Genomic DNA, 24,019 nt, shown 5'->3' on the forward strand with positions numbered 1-24,019 from the left:
TTGATATATATTATAAGAATCTTAAAAGTAACACTTATTCTTTTACCAACTGTCTATTTTATTATAATTAATAGAGGAGATATAGCAAAATGGAAGATACGTAGCAAAAAGGAACCCTGCTAATTACAATCCATTTTTTTTAGGGAACAGAAGTCATAGCAAGTGTTATTTAGAGAGAAAAAATTATTTTTGAATTTGAAAGCTAGCAGGGACATTAATGAAACAGAGTGACTCCACTCTACCTTCTAACTATGAATAAGAAATCAAGTAGGTGAGAAGGTTATTTCATTTTTTTTTTAAGTCGCGTTTTCAAATTTATCGACGATGCTAATCAAAAAGCAAAGTCAGCTCTATATGGGGAGTCTGGAGCATGTGAAGATTTCCAGATGGTTTTATCCTCGGGAGAAAAATACATCTTCTATGTGGACTGAGAAGTCATGGCAAAAATACTACCTTCCCTGAACCTCTCAGCAGTATTCAAAGAATGGTTGTTAACCATGAGCCTACAGCTTTTGAAAATATATACCTGGCCATGTCTCTTGGTTTAGAGATTCCAACTGAGTAGGTCTAGGTGGTGGGGCAAGTGGTAGGGGTAGGGAAAGAATATACCTGCCAGGTCTTTTTGGCTTTGCGCAGAAAGCCTGGAAAAGCACCTGAGATGCTATCTGGCACACAGCAGGCATGCCACGTAAGCTGTTGACTCACATGGAATCAAGTGGGTCCTACTGTTAGTATGGTGGATAACTAAGCAAGGGAAAGGTTTGAGTCTAGCAGGTATTTGTAGCAAAATGATCCAACTGGCACCATCTCTTGTACACTCTCTACTTTCAATGCTGAGCTTTCACATTTCTACAGTTAAAGTTCCAAACTGGCAGGTCCTTTGAGGACAGGGTTTTAATAGGCATTTCCAAAAAGCCAGTCATAATTGTTTATGTTCCCTCATTTTTCAACAATCGTATGCTAGGCAAATAAACCAGAGGTGACAAAAGGTTATAGATCAAAGAGCCCTGGAAGGTATTAACACGGGGAGAAAGCAGTCCTCCTTCGGTCACCCTGAAGCAAACACGTTTTGAAAAAGTAAACAGATTTAAAATTTGAGGCCATACTGTGACTAGGAAGGATTAATAAGGAGCGCCTTTATTAACCTGAAAGTTACTATCATTATCAGTATTTTAGTTTTTTTTTTCCAATCTAATATTTCCATAAGTGGGGCGGAGGGGAGGGAGAGAGAGAACACACAAGTGCATGCTCTTTGACTACTGATGTTATCTGTAGAAACTTGTCTGCTGGAAAATGTTTCTTTAACTTTGGTTTGGCTCCTATCTTGGATCTGATGGGAAATAAAAACTTTTCCATGGATTAGAGCCAACTGAGCCACTAAAACAAAAGGTAACATTCATTAGAGGACCATGGTACCATGATCTCAGTCTGAAGGTTAATTTTTTTTTCACATTAAGTATGGATTGTCTGAAGTTTGGAAAATTCAGACAATGTCAAATAAAATAAGTAAATATCAGCCCTACCTTAAATGTTATTGTTTACATGAAAAAATATTTTTCGCTAAGAAACAAAAGAGTAGATAAAAAGAACTCAATTGATTCCCAGCTTAATCATTTAACTTAATTTCTTATCTCTGCAATATCCCCCAAATGTGAGCACCTACACACACATACACATTCCACTTGCTATTTCTACATATATCCAATAATATGCGATTTCAATAGGAAACCATTCTTAAAAAGACGTGACTTTTTCTCAATAAAATGTGAGCATCTAAGGGTGTTAGCTCCCTTGATTTTTAAATGAAATACAGGGGGGAAATCCCAGCTTTTACACATCTGCTAACTAAATATCAATTGACCATTTAATGCCAGGAAGGACTTACTGCACAATTTTTGGCATCTTCTAAAACGCTGAAGGGACTTGCCTGGTGGCGCAGTGGTTAAGAATCCATCTGCCAATGCAGGGGACACGGGTTCAATCCCTGGTCCGGGAAGATCCCACATGCCGAGGAGCAACTAGGCCCGTGTGCCACAACTCCTGAGCCTGCGCTCTAGAGCCCGCAAGCCACAACTACTGAGCCTACGCGCCTAGAGCCCGTGCTCCGCAACAAGAGAAGCCACCGCAATGAGAAGCCCACGCATCGCGACGAAGAGTAGCCCTCACTCGCGGCAAGTACAGAAAGCCCGCATGCAGCAACGAAGACCCAACGCAACCAATAAATAAATAAATAAGTAAATAATTTTTTAAAATGCTGAAAACAAATTTTATGTTTCCTGCCTTCAGAGGTCCTCCTGTACTTTCTCCTAATTGTTTCACAACATGTTAAAAGCCTAGCCAACTCAATTAAAAAGGCTACAAGCATCTCCTTCAAACATATTTGATCCTCTTTCAACATCAAGTAATACAATTAACTCATTGCCACATACTAAATCAATACACAGCAGAACAGAATGAGCAATAATCAATAGCCTTAACAAGAAGGCAGTGGCATGGCTCAATAAATAAAATAGTAAGTGCACAACTCATATTCAGAATTAGAATATAACAAAATTTATACACAACTGCAAAGGAAAACCCAGAGCTAGCCACAGGAAACTACTAGGCTATACTAGCCCTGAAAAGACAATAAAATCAGGGAGCTGGGGCATTTTTCCCCATTTGCTGCAAAAAGTATATACTCTCATTTCTAACTAAAATAAAAAAGTCTCAAGCTTGTGAATTAGGCCAGCATCTTTAAATATCTTGAAGCAAAAGAGACCATTTTACTGGGCTAGAATTGGATTCCTATCAATTCTGGGTAATATGAAAGGGGGAAAAATGAGGATGTGATAAATGGAATATCTTGGACTTGGATGCCCCTTTACTTACACCTTTGAGGAAGTTAAGTGGTATATATTTTACTAAGTAAGTTTATACAGGTATAAAAAGAACAAAGTAGGGATGGTGCAAATCATGAAAAAACAGACTTTAATATCAAACCTTCTAGTCTGTGCAGGTACTTTACTGAATAAACATTAATTTTATTTTTGAAACAAAGTCCTAGGTGAGTCTTTTAGGAAGAAATTTACATAAATAATATACTATTTGAAATATCAAATGTGAACTACTTATTTTAGGCCGACACAGAGCTAAAGAGGCATTAGTTTTAAATGAAATTAAATTTGGAACAGATGGTCACAACCACTTTTCCAATCATGGATAACTGCATTTATGAAATGGGTTTTTAGGCACAGACAATGATATAAATACTGACTTATTTTATTAATACTATCCCAGTGAGGTTAAAGTCAAGTGGTACACATGCTAGAGGTTAAGAGATGCTTTCTCTTGATAACAGGTAAATGAATAAGCTAGTGTGTAATAATGCAGAAAAAAGTCATCTTTAAATCTTCAAATTAAATAATGGATAAATACCTGTAGTACAGTATGCAAAATAATGCGACATTTCTTCTGACATAAGGAAAGTTCTTCTCTTAAGGGGAAGATACCTTAGACTGAATTCCAGCATTCAGACAAGAACACCACGAGCAGCTAGCTACTAGGTATGAAGTGTTTACACTGAGAGAGATGTTGCATGGAATGACCTATATTATGGAAATGATCTCACTGAATCCTCACAAACATTCAAAGCAGGTATCATTAGTCTCATTTTATGGAGAAGGAAACTGAGACTTAGGGAGGCAAAGTGATTGGCACAAAGTCACTAGGAAGTGACTGATGGAATCAAACCCATATCAAGCTGCATTCATGGTTTTGGCTCTTAACCAGGTCTTACTCTTTGCCATGAAAAGTTTTTTATTTACACATTTTTGAATATGGCTTTTTGCAATCACTCTGCAGATGCTACTTTGAGTAAAAACTCCAAGGTAGCATTGGGACTACGTGAAAGCCATCAGTGGCTACCTTCTCGTTACTCCTGGCACCGATATATTTGCTATAAAATAATATTTTATTGTAGATTTCATCCCAAGGAAAAGAGCAAAGAGGCCAATCTAGACACTCAGAAAACACCAAGAGGAAAAAAAAAGCAAAACTATAGCTAAAGCAAACTAATGAAGAAAATGCCCAGAGAAATGAAATCAAAGGACGAGGAATACCAGCACTCTGGTATACTCACCTTTCCCTGTGATCAATTTGGTTCTGAACACAAAATAAGTTTTACTTCCATACCAAGCTTGAGTTTATATATCAAAAACAATTTTGTTAACAACATTTCTAACTGGCTGTTTGACTAAACTGATGCATTCAAGAAAACGGCCAAAAGGCACTGAGTTTCTAATCGTTTAAGGAAAGGATCCTTGTAACACTAGCTATTGATGTTAAAGGTTTTCTTTTCCCTTTTGTCCAAGCCAGCATTCGTCCAAATGAAAAGCTCTGTGAGGATAATTATATGTTTATCATAGAGCATTTCAAGTCATATAATGAACACTAATATTTGGATACCTCTTTTAAAAGTCCAATTTAAACTAATATTTACTAAATACCTGGTAAGCCCAGGAATTTGACGTCCTTAAATCCATGTTTTTCTGAGAGCAAACATGCTCTTTTTGTCATATCATGAACAAAATGCAAACAGTGATTCTTATATTTAGTCATTTTTGTTTCAATTACAAATAATGCAAAAGTCTTAAAAACAATGTCATAAGCTATTTTAAAATTAAATATTCATGTGAAAAAACTTTCCTCTTACTAAAGATAAGTACTATACAAATATACAAAGAATTAAATTACCTACTAAAATATTATTCCTAGCTAATTTTTAAAATACAATCTTAAAAGTTAGCACAAATACTTAAGTGTGACGTATTATATAAATCATTGTCAAAGAGGTGGGTGAATGCTTTAATCTAGATTTTAATTTCAAATACTGTAACTTACAAACACTTAGAAAGGCTTAAGTACAGTTTTTTGTTTCCAATATTATTATAAATGCCCAGTGAAACTCATGAAATATGAAGGAACTCTCACCCATTTAAAAAAAAAATGCCTCATGGTTCTATGCCTTAGAAAAGTATCAATTATACTACTTCCTTGAATAAGAAAGGATATTCTATTTTATGCAAAAAAAATCATAAGGATAATTATGTAATGAAAACCTCCTTATCTGGTGCCCCATACTTCACTTCCAAGCTTTGTCTTTGAATACTGAAACTCTTATTTGTTTTTTTCTCAGAACAGCCTATTATTCTGATTTTCTACACTGTTCCCAGTCTGGCAAGGCTTTCAAAATTCTTCCTGACCTAAGTTTTAGATTCTCTATATTATCAAACTTCTAGTTAAAATTTAGTATAAATTTTCCATTTTAAATTAAAAAAAAAAACCTTATTAGTGATTATTCAGGGATGTTTTTCTGAATTAAGAAAAAGTGTGAGTGATCATGTTTTAAAAAGTATAGTTGTCTTAAATTCAGGCAATTACAGTGACTCAACAAATCACTAAGTGATTGTCACTAGTGATTGCCTAAGTATGTCTGTCACTCTAAAATGCAGACTCACTAATAATTAACACTATATTTTTGTATGCATAAGGTTGCTGTGTAGTGCTTCATTAACACTTTGTCAGCTTAAACAAGTTAAACTCAGAGCATAGGTTCTAAAGGTTGAAACACAGGCTCTAAAGACAGGCTGCCTGTATTGAATCCCAGTTTGACCACTTCCTGGCGATGCAAACTTGTATAGGTTACTTAATCATTCTGAGCCTCATCATTTTATACAATCAACAGATGACGATCAAAGCAGGGGAGTAAAATTAACCATTTCTATGTGTTACCTAAAAATCAATCTGATTCAGGTTTATCTTGCTAAATTTTGGAATATGATGGGTCTAGTATAAATCTTTTACCATGTAAACACATTCTATTAATACAAGCACACAGTTTCTCTAGCAGTACACATAACCAGAGTTGAAATTCATCTGCTCTTCCCACACTGACTACTTAACGGTTTCCAAGTTTTTCACGACAAACCTCTCAGACATACACAAGGACATTTAATGCCTACTTACATTTTACGTGGGCAAATTTGTGTTCCACTGGGACATTTTAATATTAAAGAATAGAAGAGTTAAAACAATGTTTTATTATTCTATGATTTTTTTTTTTTTTTTGCGGTACGCAGGCCTCTCACTGTTGTGGCCTCTCCCGTTGCGGAGCACAGGCTCCGGACGCACAGCCTCAGCGGCCATGGCTCACGGGCTCAGCCGCTTCGCGGCACGTGGGATCTTCCCGGACCGGGGCACGAAGCCGTGTCCCCTGCATCGGCAGGTGGACTCTCAACCACTGCGCCACCAGGGAAGCCCTCTATGATCATTTTAATCTTCATTATACTTCTCAGAAGCTGTAGTCTATCAACAACCTAACAGGCTCTGTGTGTTATTCACCCACTGCCTATTGCAACGTCTGGTACACAGCAGATAATAAATGATGAAAAGGGGAGGAAGAATGGATTATTTTCCATTAATTGAGATGCAGAGGTGGCAAATACTTTGGTTTGCCATTTTTTTAATTCCTAACCATTCAGCATAAAAATATGTGTTTGGGGTGAAAATCTCTCCTTCAGCATTATTCATCCTTACGGGAAACACAGAAGCCAAAAGTAGCCAATAAAGATTCTAAAACATAATAATAATTTTGCATTTCTCACAATGCATACTCAACCCACTATATGTATGTTACATGTTAAGCTATTATATGTTAATCATAGTTTAAAGGTTGGGGGGAAGCTACTTAAATAGACTCCACTATGCAAACACTTGCAATGTAGATGACTCTTCTTCAATGTGGATATGACTTTTAGTTTACCTGAGTTTAAGATGAGTTTGTTTTTGGAGTGTTCTTTTATGTATTGGGTATTCTTATGTGTACATTTGTCTTCAATTTATTACTGTGCTATAATTCATGGAAGGCAATATCTGCCAGTAAAATTTCATAATAGTGAGAAAATTTTAATAAATAAAATCATGATGATAATCTTTTCTCATGGCTAGATTTAGATTTCATTAGTTTCCACTTAGCCATGAAGAGATATGAGATAATGTGAAGAAAGGTTCATTCAGAACACAGATCTTTCTTAACAGGATTCTTTATAAATAAATGAATTCTTTAGTTATTTCGTTCTTCATGGTTCATTTCTCAGTTGCCTCCATTAAAGAATTGTTTTATGAAAAGCAACGTCGTCTACCAAAGAGGAATCTTATTTTGGGCATGATAAATTTGGCTCTGTTTTTCTCTAAAACCTTTTTTTTTTTTTTTTTTTAAACTTGGCCCATTTGGTAAGCTAACACTGTTTAGTTATAAAAGCTTCATGGGACTGGAAGATGTTACTAGACTTATTTTCAGTCCATGAACGATTTTAGAATATTAGATGAGCAAAGATATCTGAAAGCAAATTATCGTCTGAATGCAGTAACATGGAAAAGAATGAATTACAGATGTAATTTATCCGTCATGAGCAGATCCTAAACACTGATTATGTCCGTGCTTGTGCAGAAAATTGAAAATGATAGAAAAGCTTCCCAGCTTTTCTAACTTTAATTTCCCATGTTTTACTTCATGTAATTTTACTGTCAACTATTAACAGCAGATGCTTCCTGCCTTATTTGAGAATAGCCTGGAATTAAGTATAAGTGATTCTGAAAACCAGAAGCCTCCACACCAAGTCTGAATTTTGTGCAGAGAGATAAATTCTAAGTTAAGATGCCTGGGGTCGTATGGGGTCTTGAGAAAACAGTTTTTGGATCTCAATAAATAGTGAGTCTCAATCTAACATGAACTGCAATTAAAATAAAATATTGTTGAATAAATTGAGATAGCATCAGGGACCTCCCTGGCGGTCCAGTGGTTAAGACTTCGCCTTCCAATGCAGGGGGTGCGGGTTCGATCCCTGGTCAGGGAGCTAAAGATCCCACATGCCGCACGGCCAAAAAACCAAAACAGAAAACAGAAGCAAGTTCAATAAAGCCTTTAAAAACGGTCCACATCAAAAAAGTCTTTAAATAAAAAAAAAAACTGAGATAGCATCAGAAGAATCCTTCTGAGCCTAAAATTGTTACCCAGGGTTAAAATATAGGTGGTTCCCAATAGACCAACGGTGATGCAGGGGGAGCTGCCCCAGCCTGGTGGCCTGTGGCTATGGGAACTCTCTTATTGGGAAATTCCCTCTAGTTCTTCTCTTTCTACTTGTGGTCTCAGAATTAGTAGTTGTGAGAGGGAAGGGAGGGAAAAAAAGGAAAGATAAACCACCAGACACATTTCTCTCTCTCTTCCTTAAGTTTCTCTTCCACCGACCCTCCAATTGCTATGGAAAAGTTCCGCCTCTGAACTCTACGACCACCACCTAATATACTGGTCTCCCTGTTAGCAATTTGCCCCTGGAGGGCTGTGTTTTTAATATCTGCCTTCCCAAAGTTTGACACAGGAAGTGTTTAAGTTATACTCCTTGAATTGTGAAATCCCCACCCGCTATCACCTCCTAGATGTCTTTCTTCTCATATCTGGTTCTTTATTGCTGATCCCTTGACTATATCCTGTGATAAAATGGCCAGAAAACAAAAACAAAAAAATCTTAGTTTGATATTTTCACTATGCACCTATTTTTCCCCATTTCTACTAGTAATCAGAAAGAAACGGTATCAAAACAAAGCTACACTTTTGATAATTTTAGAAAGGAAAGAGAATGGGAAGAAGCTGTTCATCAATATGAAGTTCCACAGTGGACCAGACTCAGAACCAAAAAGCTATACATTTGAAAAGGAAGCAGGTTGAGACCTTAGCAAAAAAGAAAGGTTACTTGGAAGATATATTAACAAAAAAGTCATCCCACCCAGGGGAAGCTTTTGACATAGCCCCTCATTCCATACCCTGTCTTTACTCCCTATGATTCTGAGCCACTACCCTACTGAAAGCCAGCTCTGGGGCACAGGAGTAGCCCAAACACGGAGCTGAGGAAACCTCTCGCACCGGCTTGCAGTTAGTGTCTGGGAGTTTGGGAAAGGTACCTTCCCTGCATTAGGCCCGGATGAATTTCCAGAGCCCCACACTGAAACTTGAAATGTATTTTTCCCATCGAAACAGTTTAACAAAAGCAGTTGGGGACCTATGACACTAATATTACTTAAGATGTATGATGGGATAGTACTCATAATGTTTCTGGGGAGCCTCCTGGGTTTAATTAATAATCAGAGTTTCCAGGGTACTCTTTGTACTGAACTATAACTCAAGCATCCTATGGGTTACTTAGGCTTCCCAGGGTTGGACTAATGACTTAACCACACTGCTTCTGTGGAAAAATGCTTTCTAAACAATTAAAACTTTGGAATATTTTTTAATATACATTGGGGGACAGCTATATAGTTTATACAGTGACTCCTTAAGATGATAAATTTAAAAAGTTTTTCCTACATGGCCATACATTTAAAACAAATATATAATCTTTGAAAGTTGGTGGAAGCAATTTTTTTCATGTGGGACCTTCCCGGACCGGGGCACGAACCCGCGTCCCCTGCATCGGCAGGCGGACTCTCAACCACTTGCGCCACCAGGGAAGCCCGGTGGAAGCATTCTTGATGCTATTTTGTGTTCCCTCATTGATTCATTTGTTGACTTAAAATATAATGTTCTGCATATTTACTGCTTTAGGCCCTATGCTGTAAACCTGCCTGAAATATTAATTTTTATTCTTAAGCACTGCTGGTCAGGTATTTTCTTTGCTGAATCCTTGGGATGTGGATATGTAAATTAAGAAGCAATGTTTTACAGGAAAGTGGTTAAAAGTGCAAGCTGTGAAATTAGGTTACCAGGCTTGGAGTCCACATTTTACTGGGTGAATGACCTTGGGGACATCACTTAACTTCTCTGTACTTCAGTGTGACCATCTGAGAAATGGCAGTGATACCAGTAACTCTTCAAAGAGTTTTTGTGAGGACTAAGTACTATGAAAAAAATAAAAGCACTGAAAATACTGACCAGCATAAAATAATTTTCAATAAATACTAACTCATTTTATTTTGCTTCATACAGAGGAAATAAAGTATTTTTGCAGAAGCAGCAGAAACAGGCATCAGAGTAACTACAGATTCTTTTGTCGAAATCATTGAGACCTGTTTTTTATGACATACATTCCTGTTATATTCCAGTTATAAATATATAACTGTTTATATAAGTATGCACTGGCAATAGGAAAATTAAAAAAAATAAAGAAAGCAATTTTTTATTTCTGTATTAGTAAAAATCAATCCATTCGTGATACGCCATATTTTATTGACTAAATATATCATGATTTGAAAGAAAAAAAAAAGGCAACTCTAGTTAACAAGGACAGGAAAAGTGAGGACAGGTTTGCCAAGGTAAGAAGATAAAAGTTTCTCTTCAGAAGTGATCTCCTCTCATACCCAGATGCTTTTCAGGGAGAGATACTTGATTCTGGAAGTTTTCTGGGGGGAAAAATATCTCGCTAACTCCCATCCCAGTAACTGCCCTCCTGAACATCCATTTCCCCCTTCTACCTAAACTACCCAGAGGCATGGTTTCAATTAGGGCGACAGTTAAGTACATAGTTTCCAGCTATCCTTGCTGCCAATGAGAAACCAGGATGAATCACTGGGTGAAAGCTTAGAGGACTTTTGCTAAAAGGAGCCTAAGTGGGCTGGGCTGTGGCCTCTTTTGCCCATGCTTCTTCCTGCTTCCTGGAATGCAGATATGGTGGCTGGCACTGCAGTGGCCATCTTGCAATTTTTAAATAAACCTATGGTTGGAATTCATGTGTTCCCGAGGACCTAAGGGTGAAGAAACCTAAGTTCTAGTGACTGTGGAGTCATCACATAGGCCTGGACAACCTACTGAAATATAAACCCTTAATTTGTTTATGCCTCATGCTGGGGAGGAGAGGTGTCTCTGTTACTCAATACTGAATGTAATTCCTTAAAGACAAAATGTCTAAATCATTTCTGTATGACTCCAGAGAGAAATATAAAAAGGGATCAGAACCAACAGTTCTGAAGCTGGGAAATTAGAAAGCTGGAAAGAACTCAGGGATAACACAAGAAGAATATTACTGGTCAGACACGGCCAAGGCCCAAAGGTATCCAGGAGACAGCCTTTCAATCAAATTATAAGGTACAAGGGATTATAACTATCAGTATCTTTAAAACACAAGTCCTTATAATAGAGAAAGTTTTATCTCTAACAACAAATCAAACTATCTCAAAGTGAAAATCTTTCAAAAATGTGCCAGAAGAGTACAAATAATGCTGTAGGTGATGTTCATTTGATGTTTTCTGTATAAGAAATACAGTATAAGATAAAAACTCTGTAGTTGTTTATCATAAATAAATATTAGACTAAGATGTCCTCACCAGAATTATTCCTGTTTAAGGTAAAATTCACCAAGAAATCACTATTCTAACAATCTGTTATACTTCAAGCAACTAAATATTTCTAACAAGCCTTTCCAGTTGCTTTTACTGAAATTTCTGCGTATTAATAACTATCCTCAGGGCTAAATCACAGACCATCTATTTAGTTATCCATTTCCACTGACATAATTTTTGGCCTTGTTAACATAGAAATTGCTCCCTTATCTACAAGCACAAAATGTGCTTCTGCTGAAGTTTAAAAAAAAAAAAAACAAAAAAAAAAACACTCAAAATTTGCTCAATAGGATCTCTTTGTAAGAAAATAAGAAGCTTTGTCTAAGTCTGTGGGAAGGCAGAGACATTGCTCAGCATGAAAGGTAACAGATTAGCGATGTTGATAGCTGAAATCCTCTACTTATCCTTGGCAAGGAAAATGACAGGATAAGCTTCCCAAACTAGGTCCCTAGGTGTCTGTGCTGAGTCTGAGAAACATTCAGTTTCTCACCTCTCGCGTGAACCAGGCACATGTCACACACTTCCTGAATACAAGATTCACACCACACTGCATAGGCTCTTTTAAGTCAGTAATAGCCATCAGCAACAGCCTTGTACATGGAATTGCTTTGAGGCCATTCGTGTGGAATCAGAATTTTGTGTATGTTTAGAAGTCTGAGTTACAATTAAAGTTTGAACTCGATTATAAGTGCCACATTGCTTTAGGTTTAAATTGTTTTTAGTTTGCCACAAAAGTTGAAGCAAGGTTTAATGCGAAAAAGAAAAAATAGAAGCAGTGTACCATAATCTTATGAAGAAAAAAAAAAAACTAGTTCTAGAATTAGTGCCTTAGGTATCATGATTCAAAACACGGCTTGAAATTTGTCCAAAAGTTTAAAAATCTTTACTCCTTTAAAAAATATTATTCTAAAAAAAGTCTAACCATAGAATATAAATAGGTAAATGAATAAAGTTGTAAGTATTACCAAAACAGCTGCGGCTACCGAGAATTTCATTAAAGAAACGTTTGTGTCAGAGTTGATGACATTACGCCTGGCTCATTCACAGGATATTCTTTACAAAGTTGTGACGTTTCTGCTTAGAAAATACAATTTGAACTTTCATATGATACACAATGCTACCCAAGTTATGCTAACAGCTCATCTCCTAAATCATTAGGGGGAAATGAGGAAGTCCTGTGTCAACCTGTCACTGAAAGACACACTGAATACGTACCTACAGAGCTACATGTACATACAATACTCTGTCAGAGTTTTCGTATCACATGGGAGATGCGCTTAGCAAAACAACAAACAACCATGAAATTCTAGGTAAAAGTTATTCCAATTAGGAGCCTACTAGATCAAAGTTTTAATTCAAAAGTAGATGTTTAGCCTGAAACTTGCAGATACCATTTTGTCAGGATTATCAGCTGAACTGGTTTAAAAGATATTATGGAAAGACGATGCTGGGACTTACAGTAGCAGCAACACAGGCAATTGCTAAATGGAAGATAAACTGTGCTAACAATGGAAGATCTACTAAAGTGTAACTGTCAATACCTTGAGACCACTTTATTATGTCCAGTTATGTCACCCTCTCCCCACGTAACCATCTGGAGACTTGGTTTATCTGCGTTACTAACTATGAGTTTTCTAGTTGCTCATTTACCTGGATGTTTACCTATTTGTGTGTCTTCTAATAGCTGATTTTATTACTTCACATATTCCGCTAAGTCTTCAGAGGCACTTTAAATGTGTTCGCTCATGCCCTTGATTCCACACCACTTTGCAATGGAATCTGGTCTCTGATGTGTCTATGATAAATTTGATCAGCTGGGCTATCTATATACACAAACATGTATAACAGTGAAATGAACAATTATTTATCTTAAACAAAATTGCCCAATTTGGTAAGAGAACAAGGTACTAAACTTTTCAAAGGTAAAAGTTTGCTAGATTTTTGGAAAATAGATAGTAAACATAAAGGTTATATTTCTCCTCCCAGAGCACCTGAAAAATAAATGGATATTTGAAAAAGAAGAATTCAATAAGCAAGTCTCTTTCCGCTGATCACAAGATGAAAGCTTATTTTTTGATAATATAAATAACCTGGCATCACATTCAAATACAGCCTGTAGGCTTTCTTTATATCAACTACTTAATTTTAGTTAAGAGATGATTACTGAAGAAAATAGGTAACTTGCCATTAACGACTCTTTGAATCATCATTCCTGAAACATAATATTCTAATAGCATCTTATAGTGTTGACATTTTTCTTTTGATATTTTTCTCTTTGGGTATCCCTTTCATAAGCCATAAGAAAAAAAAAAATCCTCTCCAGCATTAAATAAAACACCTTTTCTAATGTTCAGTATTTCTGAAGTAATAAAACACTCATATAATCTGTGAGCAATTTAATTCTCAGTATGAATATACTCTTAGACTGTTGGAAATTAAGACTGCAGGTGCAAAAGCAAAATTAAGGGAGAAAAATTAAGTGCTTAAAATATTGTTTAATTTATAAATGATAAGTCATTATTACATCTTTTGTTCTTTCTTACTGCCATCATTCTATTTCAGTATATTCATATGTATGTATATTCCTCATTATTATATATTCTCATTTTACTTAGCAACACATTTACTGTGATGCAGAATTCTCGGTTTTCACGTAGTAAATGCCTCTAAGTTAATTATTTAAACTTTAAAATCACCTATATGCAACTAAAAGACTATTAGCTGATTTTCTTCCTATTTCCTTTAGTATGCCAATTGATTTCTTTTACATAAATACTTTCTTGAACTGTTTGACTTCTGTTTTTAATGAAATGAATTCTCCGCCTCTATGTAGAAGTCTGCTATAAACCTAAGTCACCTGGGAGCCTGGCCAAAGTCTGAAACAGCACAGCTGAAGGGTACAGCCATTTCCCAGGGTCCTCTCAGAGAGTATTTGCTTTGCTTTCCTAACTTGCTAAAAATAGTAAGATTACACAGTCTACCTCCATCTCAGGGCTCAAGAACTCACAAAAGGCTGGACTATGGATTGTAGCAATATATAGAACACATTTTATTAAAGAAGTCAGGATATTACAAGTTTTCTAAATTCCTTCCGTTTACTCTCTGAAACAATACAAATGATCTAGCGGTTACTGGCATGGAAACCTCATAATGCTCCCAAATTTCAGAACTTCAGGCATGAGTCATAGAATTACTTTAACTGTTTTAAAATATGTTTTTGATCTATTTTAGCCACAAAATTGAACACAGGAAGACTACTACCTAAAAGGTGGGATTCTAAATACTCTATAAAGAATCACATGTTAGTTACAAACATACACACATATATATATGAAACATGGCTTTTTGAAACATGAATACTTAATTACACATTCAAATTTTTAAAAATTACTTCTTAACATAGTTCCCTAACATTTAAGGAGCTGTTGTTCTGGGGATGAAGCTTCACCAGAAATAAATTTGTGTTTATTTTTTCCCTGTTATTTAAATCAAAATATCTTACCACATTTTAGACACTATAAATTAAATTTCAGTTTCTCTTAGAAAGACAAAGAATATGGACAACGTTTGCATTGATTAGCTGCTACAACAAGCTGATTTCAAAAGTAAACTTAAAATCTTGAAATTATTTGTTATTAAAAAAAAGTCCTTGATGTTGATGTGGCAGTTGAATCCTGTTAACCACACAGCATGTCATTAAGCAATGCTGCTGCTTTACTCAAAGGGGGACTGTTCCATGGCCACAAGTGAGCAGCAACTAAAAAAATATTTTGAGATGGAAAAATAGCAACTGAATTTTAATGTTTCACAATGTTTCCAAATGCTGTGAAAGCAGGTCTTCTGTGAAACCACTCAGTGTCACAGCCAAGTTTAAGGTCCTTCATTTTGCAGCTACCAGTGCACCATCAACTGTCCGTGGGATTAAAAATTGGATTTACTAGTAATTGGGTCAAAACAGGGCTACTTATGGACACAGCTGGTTACAGACAAGTGTAATTAGCCCTTTGCCCCTCATTTTATGGGTCCCAGTCTCTAATCACACCTGAATTCAGTTGGCAGGAATTTAGGAAGACACATTCACAAGGTACAACCACTGTGCCCTTCATCGATGCCTTTCAAAGGAAAGGGAAAAAAAGGCCCAGTGGTAATTTATAACTTTTGTTTATTGATCTTTAGCACTATGACACTAAGAACAATCTAACATTATAAGGTATCTTTGTTGTCGTTAATACCTTTCTTCATATTCTACTTTGAAGATAATATCCTTGAGTCTTTGGTGAAACTTTAGCAAAGTGAGCTGCACACACTGGACCAAGAAGCAATTTACTGAAATAGTTAACTCACAAGTTAACTCATAACATTGGGGTGAGTTATGAGTTAACTTACATGTTAACTATTTCAGTTAATTCACCCCTATGGTATTAAAGAAAGGTTACTGTAGCACTATTTTTTTCTTTTTGCAAAAGACAAAATGGATCTATGAAACATTCACTTTCCTCTATATGTTGAAAAAACAGCGACTCCCCTCTCCAAGGTTCAAAGAGTGAATTAAACCAGCACATTAATATTCAAAGGCAGTTCATTGAACCAAGTATGTAGAGAGTACCCAGGAATCTTCACACTTCTAGTCGACCTTGCACATCAAAATTAAGACAGGTATGCTATCTTTTAAAAGACCCACTTTCAAACTTGATACCTGAAATACGAACCCAATGACATTTTTGAATGTCAAAATATACTAAAGTGAACTTGTTGGTATTACGGTGCCCACAAAAGCTAACTTTTAACACCCCTAGCTGAGACTGTTACAAATAAAAACATAATAATCAGGAGGTAACAGAAAATAAACTGCTAAGTTACTTCACATTAGAATTTTAGAAACTTAAAAAATCCAATTAATAATACTACTCAAGCGTTTCTACTGAATTATAAAAGTCACATTCAACAAAGTTTATGCCTCTGATAGGGTACTGTGGCAGCAGCCCAGAACCTTACTTCTAGTTACGTTTTCCACAAAATACATTGCTTCTGGCCTTAAAATAATATGCTCATACAACAAAAAGGAACTCCACAATGTCAAAACATTAATATAAAAAGTCTATCCAAGTTTAGCTGACAAAATCTGCTATACTTTTACAACGGTACAGCACGTTTTCAAACAAGCAAAAACAAATCATCCCCATTCAGCTAGTGCCATGGCCTTGTATATAATCTATGCACATGCTAACACACACATGTATCTACATTTACTATTCCTATAGATAGGCATTGACTTAGCTATTATTAAGTAAAAAGTAGCCTGACACCTTCTGCTCTAGAAAAAAAAAATCACAGCATTAAAGGACGGAGAAAGTTATTCATAACAAAGAAAGTTTGGCCAGACTTGGTTCTATTTCTTCTCAGTAAAGTCCCCCACCTCAACATCATCAAGAACACACCGTATAACTAAAACTATTAACACAGCAATCCATAATTCCAAACTCAGTGGACTGTATATCCATATCCCCTTTATTCAATTATTGCATATCCTTAAAATAATATAATATTTACTCACTTTCAATGAATCAAAGCAGGCGATTACTCGTCCATTTTCAACTTGGCAGCTTTTCGAAGGATGTGCAAATTTACATTCCGTGTCTGGCCGTGAGCAAGTCCCCCTTTGGAACTCTCTACATACTTCCAGTGTTAGCCATTTTGTGTCCCGAATTGGTGTGACACTAACAGCCATGTTTAGATTTTACAGGTAGTTAAAATTTTCAGTGAAACCAACAAACCCAACCCCCCCCCAAAAAAAAACAATAACAACCAAAAAAAAGAAAAAACTGAACTGATAAAACTGTAAAATGATGATGAAAATGTCTCCTCCAAAATACTTTTCCCCCACTCCCTGCTTTAAAAGTACATGGAAAATTGTGTTGTCAATATCAAGGAAAAGATCTCCCACTAGAAATTCACAGCATGAAACTGTTAATTCAAAGAGGTTTTGGTTTTTAGAGAAATACTAGGATCGTAAGTAGATGAACGTTTAAAAGGAGGGCCTCGAATCAGCCTTGTGCTCTCAGTAACCCCTTCCCAGTGCCAATTTGGAGCCCAAAATGCAAGCATGAAAACGTGGCAGACCCTTTGACACCGAATTTCCAAGCTGCTTTCAGCAAAGTTGTCTGAAAGGGAATCTCCTCACAGCTGAATTTGCAATGGAGTTTGGTGATGCAATCGGTATTGATTAGTTTGGCATAGACAGATGCAGCAGTTTAGAGCAAAATCGAGAAAATGATTTTTTTTTCCTCCTTGATTTCCTGGCAGAAGATATCTTACTTTTTCAGCAAACTTTTCTTTTAAAACTAAAGCAGCCTAGGGCAATGCCAGATACTTAGAGCTTTTCTCTTGATTATAAGTAGAAATGGGGGTGTCTGGGCTAGAGGTGGAGGGTGGATGTGCTGTCGTCACAGTCTAGCTGGCAGCAAGCAAGGCAAAAGCAGAGACTGCTCTAGAAGCGGTTCCAAGCAGCAGAGACGTCAGGAAAGGCACTTCTTAGTACCAACCTGTAGAAAAAAGAGATAGGTTAAGATTTACTAAGTAGCTCTTCACTGATGTCCTACAGTATCACAACCTTGCCATGTGCTACCAGACTAAGTAGTATTCAAGTCAGCCTCTCTCTCTCCCTTTCTCACACACTCACACACACACACACTCTCTCTCTCTCTCTCACACTCACACACACACACACACACACACACAATACTTACAGTGAGGCATACTGCAGCCAGCCATCGTAGATTTATTAAAAAAAGGGGCCGTTTCCCCTTGTGAAGCAATGCATGATAGAGAGATAACCAATCACAGATAGTGTTGCAGCAATATTCTGGGCAGAAAGCCAATAGTGTGGGTTGTCTTATGAAAGGTCGCGCCTGTCAGATGTTCATTACTATGCTATAAGCACAGAAAATGTCCATCAGATGTGACTTATTCCACTGCAAGAGGACGAGCATGTGGGTTTTGAATTTACCCAACATGCAGTTAGTGGACTAAACCATGTTAGTTTCAAAACAGCTTCTCAAACAAGTCCAAGCATTTGAAGATCATTATCAGGAAATAAAAAACAAGGTTTAAAAACTACAGCTGACTTCCAAGCTGCTCTCCCTCCGGCTCTGCGCAGGCACGGGCACTGAACAGCCTGCTCCTGCTGTCCTGACACGTGAATAAAAAAGGAAAGGGGTGTTTACAAATGGTACATTCTCCTGACCTATCCAATTCACTTCCTTCTACAGCCCAAGTCCTGCCCCTCCACTGAAAGCGGCACTCATACTGTAAAACTATTCCATTCAGCCGGCAGACACTTTGTCAATATATCACAGGGAGGCGAGATACGAACAAAAGCATCCTTTATTCTAACATTTTTTAAGCAGAAGTTGAGGTCATGTGGGGAAAATAAGGAGTGCAGTGTTGTCAGTGTGGCTGGCAAATCTGAAGTGAACCTCAAGGGAGAAAGTGAGTCCATCGCAGAAACATGAAATATTAAGTGAACAATTTGATTTGGGCAACATGATGCACTTCAGAGGTACGAATGAAGCTGGAGGGTGGGAGCTGGGGGATCCCCTATTGCCTAACGATCTATTAACTCAGACTGCTCTCTACAGTGGGGCATTTTTGCTTTTAACAACTTACTTTCTCTTTCAATCTAGATGGAAAAACTTTCAGAAAATGCTCAGTAGTTACCAAAAGCATACACTTCTTTCCCCCATTTTGAAAGATACCAAAGAAAACAAGGCTTTAATAACTCTAAAAGTTTCACACTCTAAAGAGCAATGACACAGTATAATAAATACTGTTAGGTTACACTTCTTCAAGGGCCAAGAATGGCCAACTAGCATATAATATATTTATAATTTGGAAATTAGAATACAGAATATGAATATGAATATATATACATACATATATATAAACCATGGATATCTAGCCGAAATCTTTAAAATTTATTTTAGAACTAATACTGTCATTCTTAACATTAATTTTTTTAAAACTCCCAGATACTAGGTTTAGAAAATATTGTAGTAAGACTACAACTTTTGGAAAGATTTAAAAAGAAAAAAAAAACTCATACTGATGCTCCAGAAATATTTTTGTTTTTAAAACATTTTCCGGTCCTATTTCCTGGTTCTGTAAAAACAAAGCCAAGTTGGTCACAAACTCTTAAGATTCATCCACCTTCCTTAATGTTTACTCTGCATTCAAAATTTCTCAACTTCTTCATGCCTTGCATATGTACCACATCTGTGGTCAACATCTCTTTTGTCTTTCTGGAATCTTCAAGAGCTTCACCTGCAACCCTTACCTCCTTTAGAAGCTGGCTAACATGTCACTTCTTCCAAGAAGCTTTCAGGATGTCACTTCCTCCGTCTCCACCCACCCATATATTAACACTGTCTCCTCCCAATTACCTCTGCTCCCCTATAGAGTGTTTTATTTGCGTACATGACTGACCCACTAGCCTAATGTTCCCAAGGACAGAAACAATCTTACTTATCTCAGTAACCCTAAGTGCCTGGCTTAGGGATGGAAAACTGATGGAGCTCCATAAACTGTGGCAAATTAAATGATTGATTTCTGCATGCGAACTGGAATTCACTTTATAGCACATAAATACACAAACACATGCAGGCACACACCCATATAAACAAATGTGAACACACACCTGAAAACACACACACACACTCCTCATTGCCTCTATAAATTTCTATATTCTAGGGTCACTCAAACCTCCCACTGTCTAGGAATCCTCCCCCTGGCCCTGGACAGCTCCCTCTCACACTCCAGCTCTTCTAAAACTTCATTACTCTCAAGTCCCTCCTCCTACATGTTGCTCTCACTACCAACAGTAGATGACCTCATATGTCACAAATATTTCATAGTAAAAATAGTGGCCCCCAGGCATGGACTCTCTCTCACCTTCCCACCACCCATCTTTAAACTATCTTTCTGTAATCTTTCTTCTCAGTCTCCCAGGAGCTTTCCCTTCTCCTGCCCAAGGTTAAGCTGCCACCTTGACTGGCTCCTTCTCGAGACTTCTTTCCCTCTAAACTCCCTCTATATAGGAACACCTGCCTTTCCTGCAATTCCTTCTCCTAGCCCTCAAAGTGCTGAAGAAGCTCTAAACTGGAAGGGGTGGCACAGCAGGAGGAAGGGGACCTTGCCTAGTTACACACCACCTCTCCCTAATGCTCGTAATCCATGCTTCCCAAACAAATGTCTGAAGAGTCATCTACACGTGCTATTTTCCTGCTTCTCCTCCATTCACGCTTGAATCTGTATCAGTGTAACCTCCATAACTATTACTTTAGTGCTCAGCGACAGTCGTCAATGCCCCCAACCAAGCCAAATCCAAAGACTACGTACGCATAGTCCCTTGTCATTATTTGACCTCTAACAGCCGGTACAACTCCTTCTTTCTTGCCCCCTTCTCCTTGTCTTGAATTGACACATTTTATCTTTTTGGTTTCTCCCAGCGCTGCACCTCTATCCTCCCTGGGAGAGAGGAGCTGTGAGGAACTGCCGAGGTTCTTGGCATATGTCATACCGTTGTGAGCTCCTGGGACTTGTTACAATGCTAACCCTTTGTTTGGTTTGACACATACTTCTTCACCCCTTCAACTCGGCAAATCCCTTCTCCTTGTTTAAACTGCTCTTCAAATATCACCTTCCATAGAAGGCTGGGCCAACTCTGATAAACATTATTCCCTTTCAGAATATTCTCAGTACTTTGTAGCTCTTGGTACTTTTGCCCCCAAGGTTATAAACTCCATGACAATAGAGTGTATTACCATTTTTTTTTAACCCAGTCCCTGGAACATAACAGATGTTCTTAAAATGTTTACTAAAAGAATAGGTTTTATTCAACCTACTAGGAATAAACATGTTTGTGAGAATGTGTGTCCAGTTCCGAGGAAAATTTCATCATGATCTATGGGATCTAAACAACATGAGGACAGACAATGGTACCATTAGAAATATCTTCACTGCTTGCTGGTTATGTCTAAATACAACTACAAAATTAATTTCTTGGGTTGATTATTTTTCCTTTCTACAATGTTACAGGTTTAGTTCCACTCAAGTACAAAATATACTTTAATTACTTAAATGCTTATAAATGGGTGTCCTGATTATTTATATTTTCTGTAGCAGAGAAATCCTATTTACATCAAAAAGTATCACTGAAAGAATTATAGATAAGTATTTGTAAGCTGAAAATACTATTATAAAATGTATTAGGCAAGGACGATAGTCAAAATATTTATAATTAGCCAGGCATGGACAAGTAAGCAACCAGATACGACACCGACTTTTATGAAATAGTCCAGCTGCACCTGATAATGTGTGTCCAGCCTTTGATACAGGGCACTGGGAGTAACAAACTCAAACTTTATCCTAAAAATTGGTTTGACTAAATTGCTGATATCAGAATACTGTCTTGTAACCATTTTCTTTTTCTTTATTGAAACGTAAGAATTTCAGAGGAGACTAGAAGTCTTCATAACTGAGTGCTTTGATAAATTAAGATTTTATAGGATTCGGGTCAATACTTCAAATGGCAATGGATTTTCGTTCTACAGATAGAGACAATGTTTAAAAGTGTATGGGTATTGTTCAGATTGCAGGAATTCTTGCAAACATATCTACTCTAAAAATATGTGTTGTTTGTAAATAATTACTGAAAGAAATACTTCTACTGTAAAGATATTTACTGGGCTTCCCTGGTGGCGCAGTGGTTGAGAGTCCGCCTGCTGATGCAGGGGACACGGGTTCGTACCCCGGTCCGGGAAGCTCCCACATGCCGCGGAGCGGCTGGGCCCGTAAGCCATGGCCGCTGAGCCTGCGCGTCCAGAGCCTGTGCTCCACAACGGGTGAGGCCACAACAGTGAGAGGCCCGCGTACCGCAAAAAAAAAAAAAGATTTTTACTAATAGGTAAATTGCTTCCGAGGTAAATTTTTGACCAATATTTCAACGTATTATAATAAACCTCCCTGAACAAAAACGAACAAAAGAAATGATTGGGAATACAACCGTTTTTCAGTGAGAATCAAACTTTTAAAAACCTGCATAACAACAAGTCCTCTTTTACCTGTTGATCAAATTCCAAACACTAAACTGTAGTGTTCCTCCTATCATGGGACATGTTCTACATACAGACAGGCATATTCTTCCCAAGATCCGAGACCAATCTCTCCTTGAGTGATATCAGAATTCACATGTATTTTCTACTTTAAGATAAGAGGAGGTAAATAGAAAGGAAAAGAAGAAAATGTAAAGATAGAGGAAAAGAAACCAAAAACAGGATAAAGTTTAAAAAAAAAACAACCACGGGGAATTACAAATAATTACTCTTACAGCAATTGATGTATATTAGCATTAAAGTAACAGTGGATGGCTTCATATAAATATCTATTTAATGGTTGCATGGATTCTGCAGTAAAGGATAAACAGACACTTACAAGGTATAAGACTAAAATTCTGTTTTGGAGAACTGTATGGCCTCTATAAGCAAGGTTAAATTTCTTAGTCATATATGTTTACTAATCAAATATAGGCAGATTGGTTCTATTACAAGCCAGAGTAGTTAGCTGGGAACTTGGGGGACTTTTTCATAACTTTTGATTTTGAAATAAGTTACATATTGAGGAAGTTAACTTAGTAATTATTTGAGGTTTTTTTTACTTACTAAGACAAGTTTCAATCTAACTGGAAGAGATGGCCAACTTCGCTGTGTATGTTTGGAGCTGACAAGGAGAAGCTCGTCGTCCAAAACAGTTAACTTTTCCCCCTGGCTCACTGGTGTCGACAAGTCCATAATTAGCAATGCATTACTTTAGTAAACTAAGTTAGCTCACAGTACAGTTTTGCTCATGGCTTGTCCCAAATATTAACAGAGATTTCAGTAAACAAACAACTAACTAAGCATTTCTGGAGGCTGTATAGTTCTTTCTCTACTCACTAAGGTACTAAATAGAGTAACAACGTTATTTATTATGTGGGAAAAACTGTGGTCTGAATGGGTTAATGCAATCTTCAGCAGTATTCAACTCCATATAACAAAAAGCTGAGATCAGTGTTTCTCAGTGAGGGGTAAGCACACTACTGGTAGCACCCATGGCGATTTTAAGTGATGCAGAAACAACATAATTTTAATAGATGCGTCGGAATGCTAAAACAAGTTTGTCAAGCCTGTGGACATCATAACTTAGGAAGAGGCTAAAGTATAATAAAAAGAATTTAAAGAATAAGACTAAGTAAATATATTGGTAAAAATCATGAAGGAGATATGCAAATGACTGAAGTGTTAGAAACACTGCTGAGAAAAACAGATAACTTTCAACCACAAATCCCCTGGAATGGCACAGCGATGGGCAACGTGGCCTACTGGTCTGACGCTCTGCACTGTGTTTTGGGTGACAAGCTGCTAGCAAGGAAAGTAAGATTATGTTTACCAACTCAAATAAGTAATCGAAGGTCTATCAAAGCATTCCTTTAGAATTCTGATAGGTTTGATTACCTAATCATCAAGTGGTCTCTTATTGAAGGATATTGAAGGAGTGTTGGTTAGGTGATGCACTATTGCTAAAGATTTAAATTCCAAACGCAACTAACTAAACTGTACTC

At 37.0% G+C, this 24,019-nt stretch overlaps 1 protein-coding gene across 16 annotated transcripts in view; it reads right to left on the reverse strand.

Annotated features, from left to right (window-relative positions):
- MBNL1 (muscleblind like splicing regulator 1) overlaps positions 1 to 24,019 on the reverse strand; it is a 200,759-nt gene that overhangs the window by 127,854 nt on the left and 48,886 nt on the right. For 9 of the 16 annotated variants that reach the window (XM_029214605.1, XM_029214617.1, XM_029214612.1 and 6 more), the window contains exon 2: positions 16,922 to 17,909. The exons of 6 other annotated variants lie outside the window; for them this stretch is intronic. In XM_029214605.1, the coding sequence (XP_029070438.1) occupies positions 16,922 to 17,095 (174 nt within the window). In that variant the 5' untranslated portion in view covers positions 17,096 to 17,909. Of the gene's footprint in view, positions 1 to 16,921; positions 17,910 to 18,113; positions 19,238 to 24,019 lie in introns of those variants that run through there. One more of the 16 variants, XM_029214606.1, reaches the window with a different exon arrangement.

This window comes from Monodon monoceros, unplaced genomic scaffold (genome assembly GCF_005190385.1).
Source record: "Monodon monoceros isolate NGI ecotype Baffin Bay Population unplaced genomic scaffold, NGI_Narwhal_1 Super_Scaffold_11, whole genome shotgun sequence".
NCBI classification, from domain to species: Eukaryota; Metazoa; Chordata; class Mammalia; order Artiodactyla; family Monodontidae; genus Monodon; species Monodon monoceros.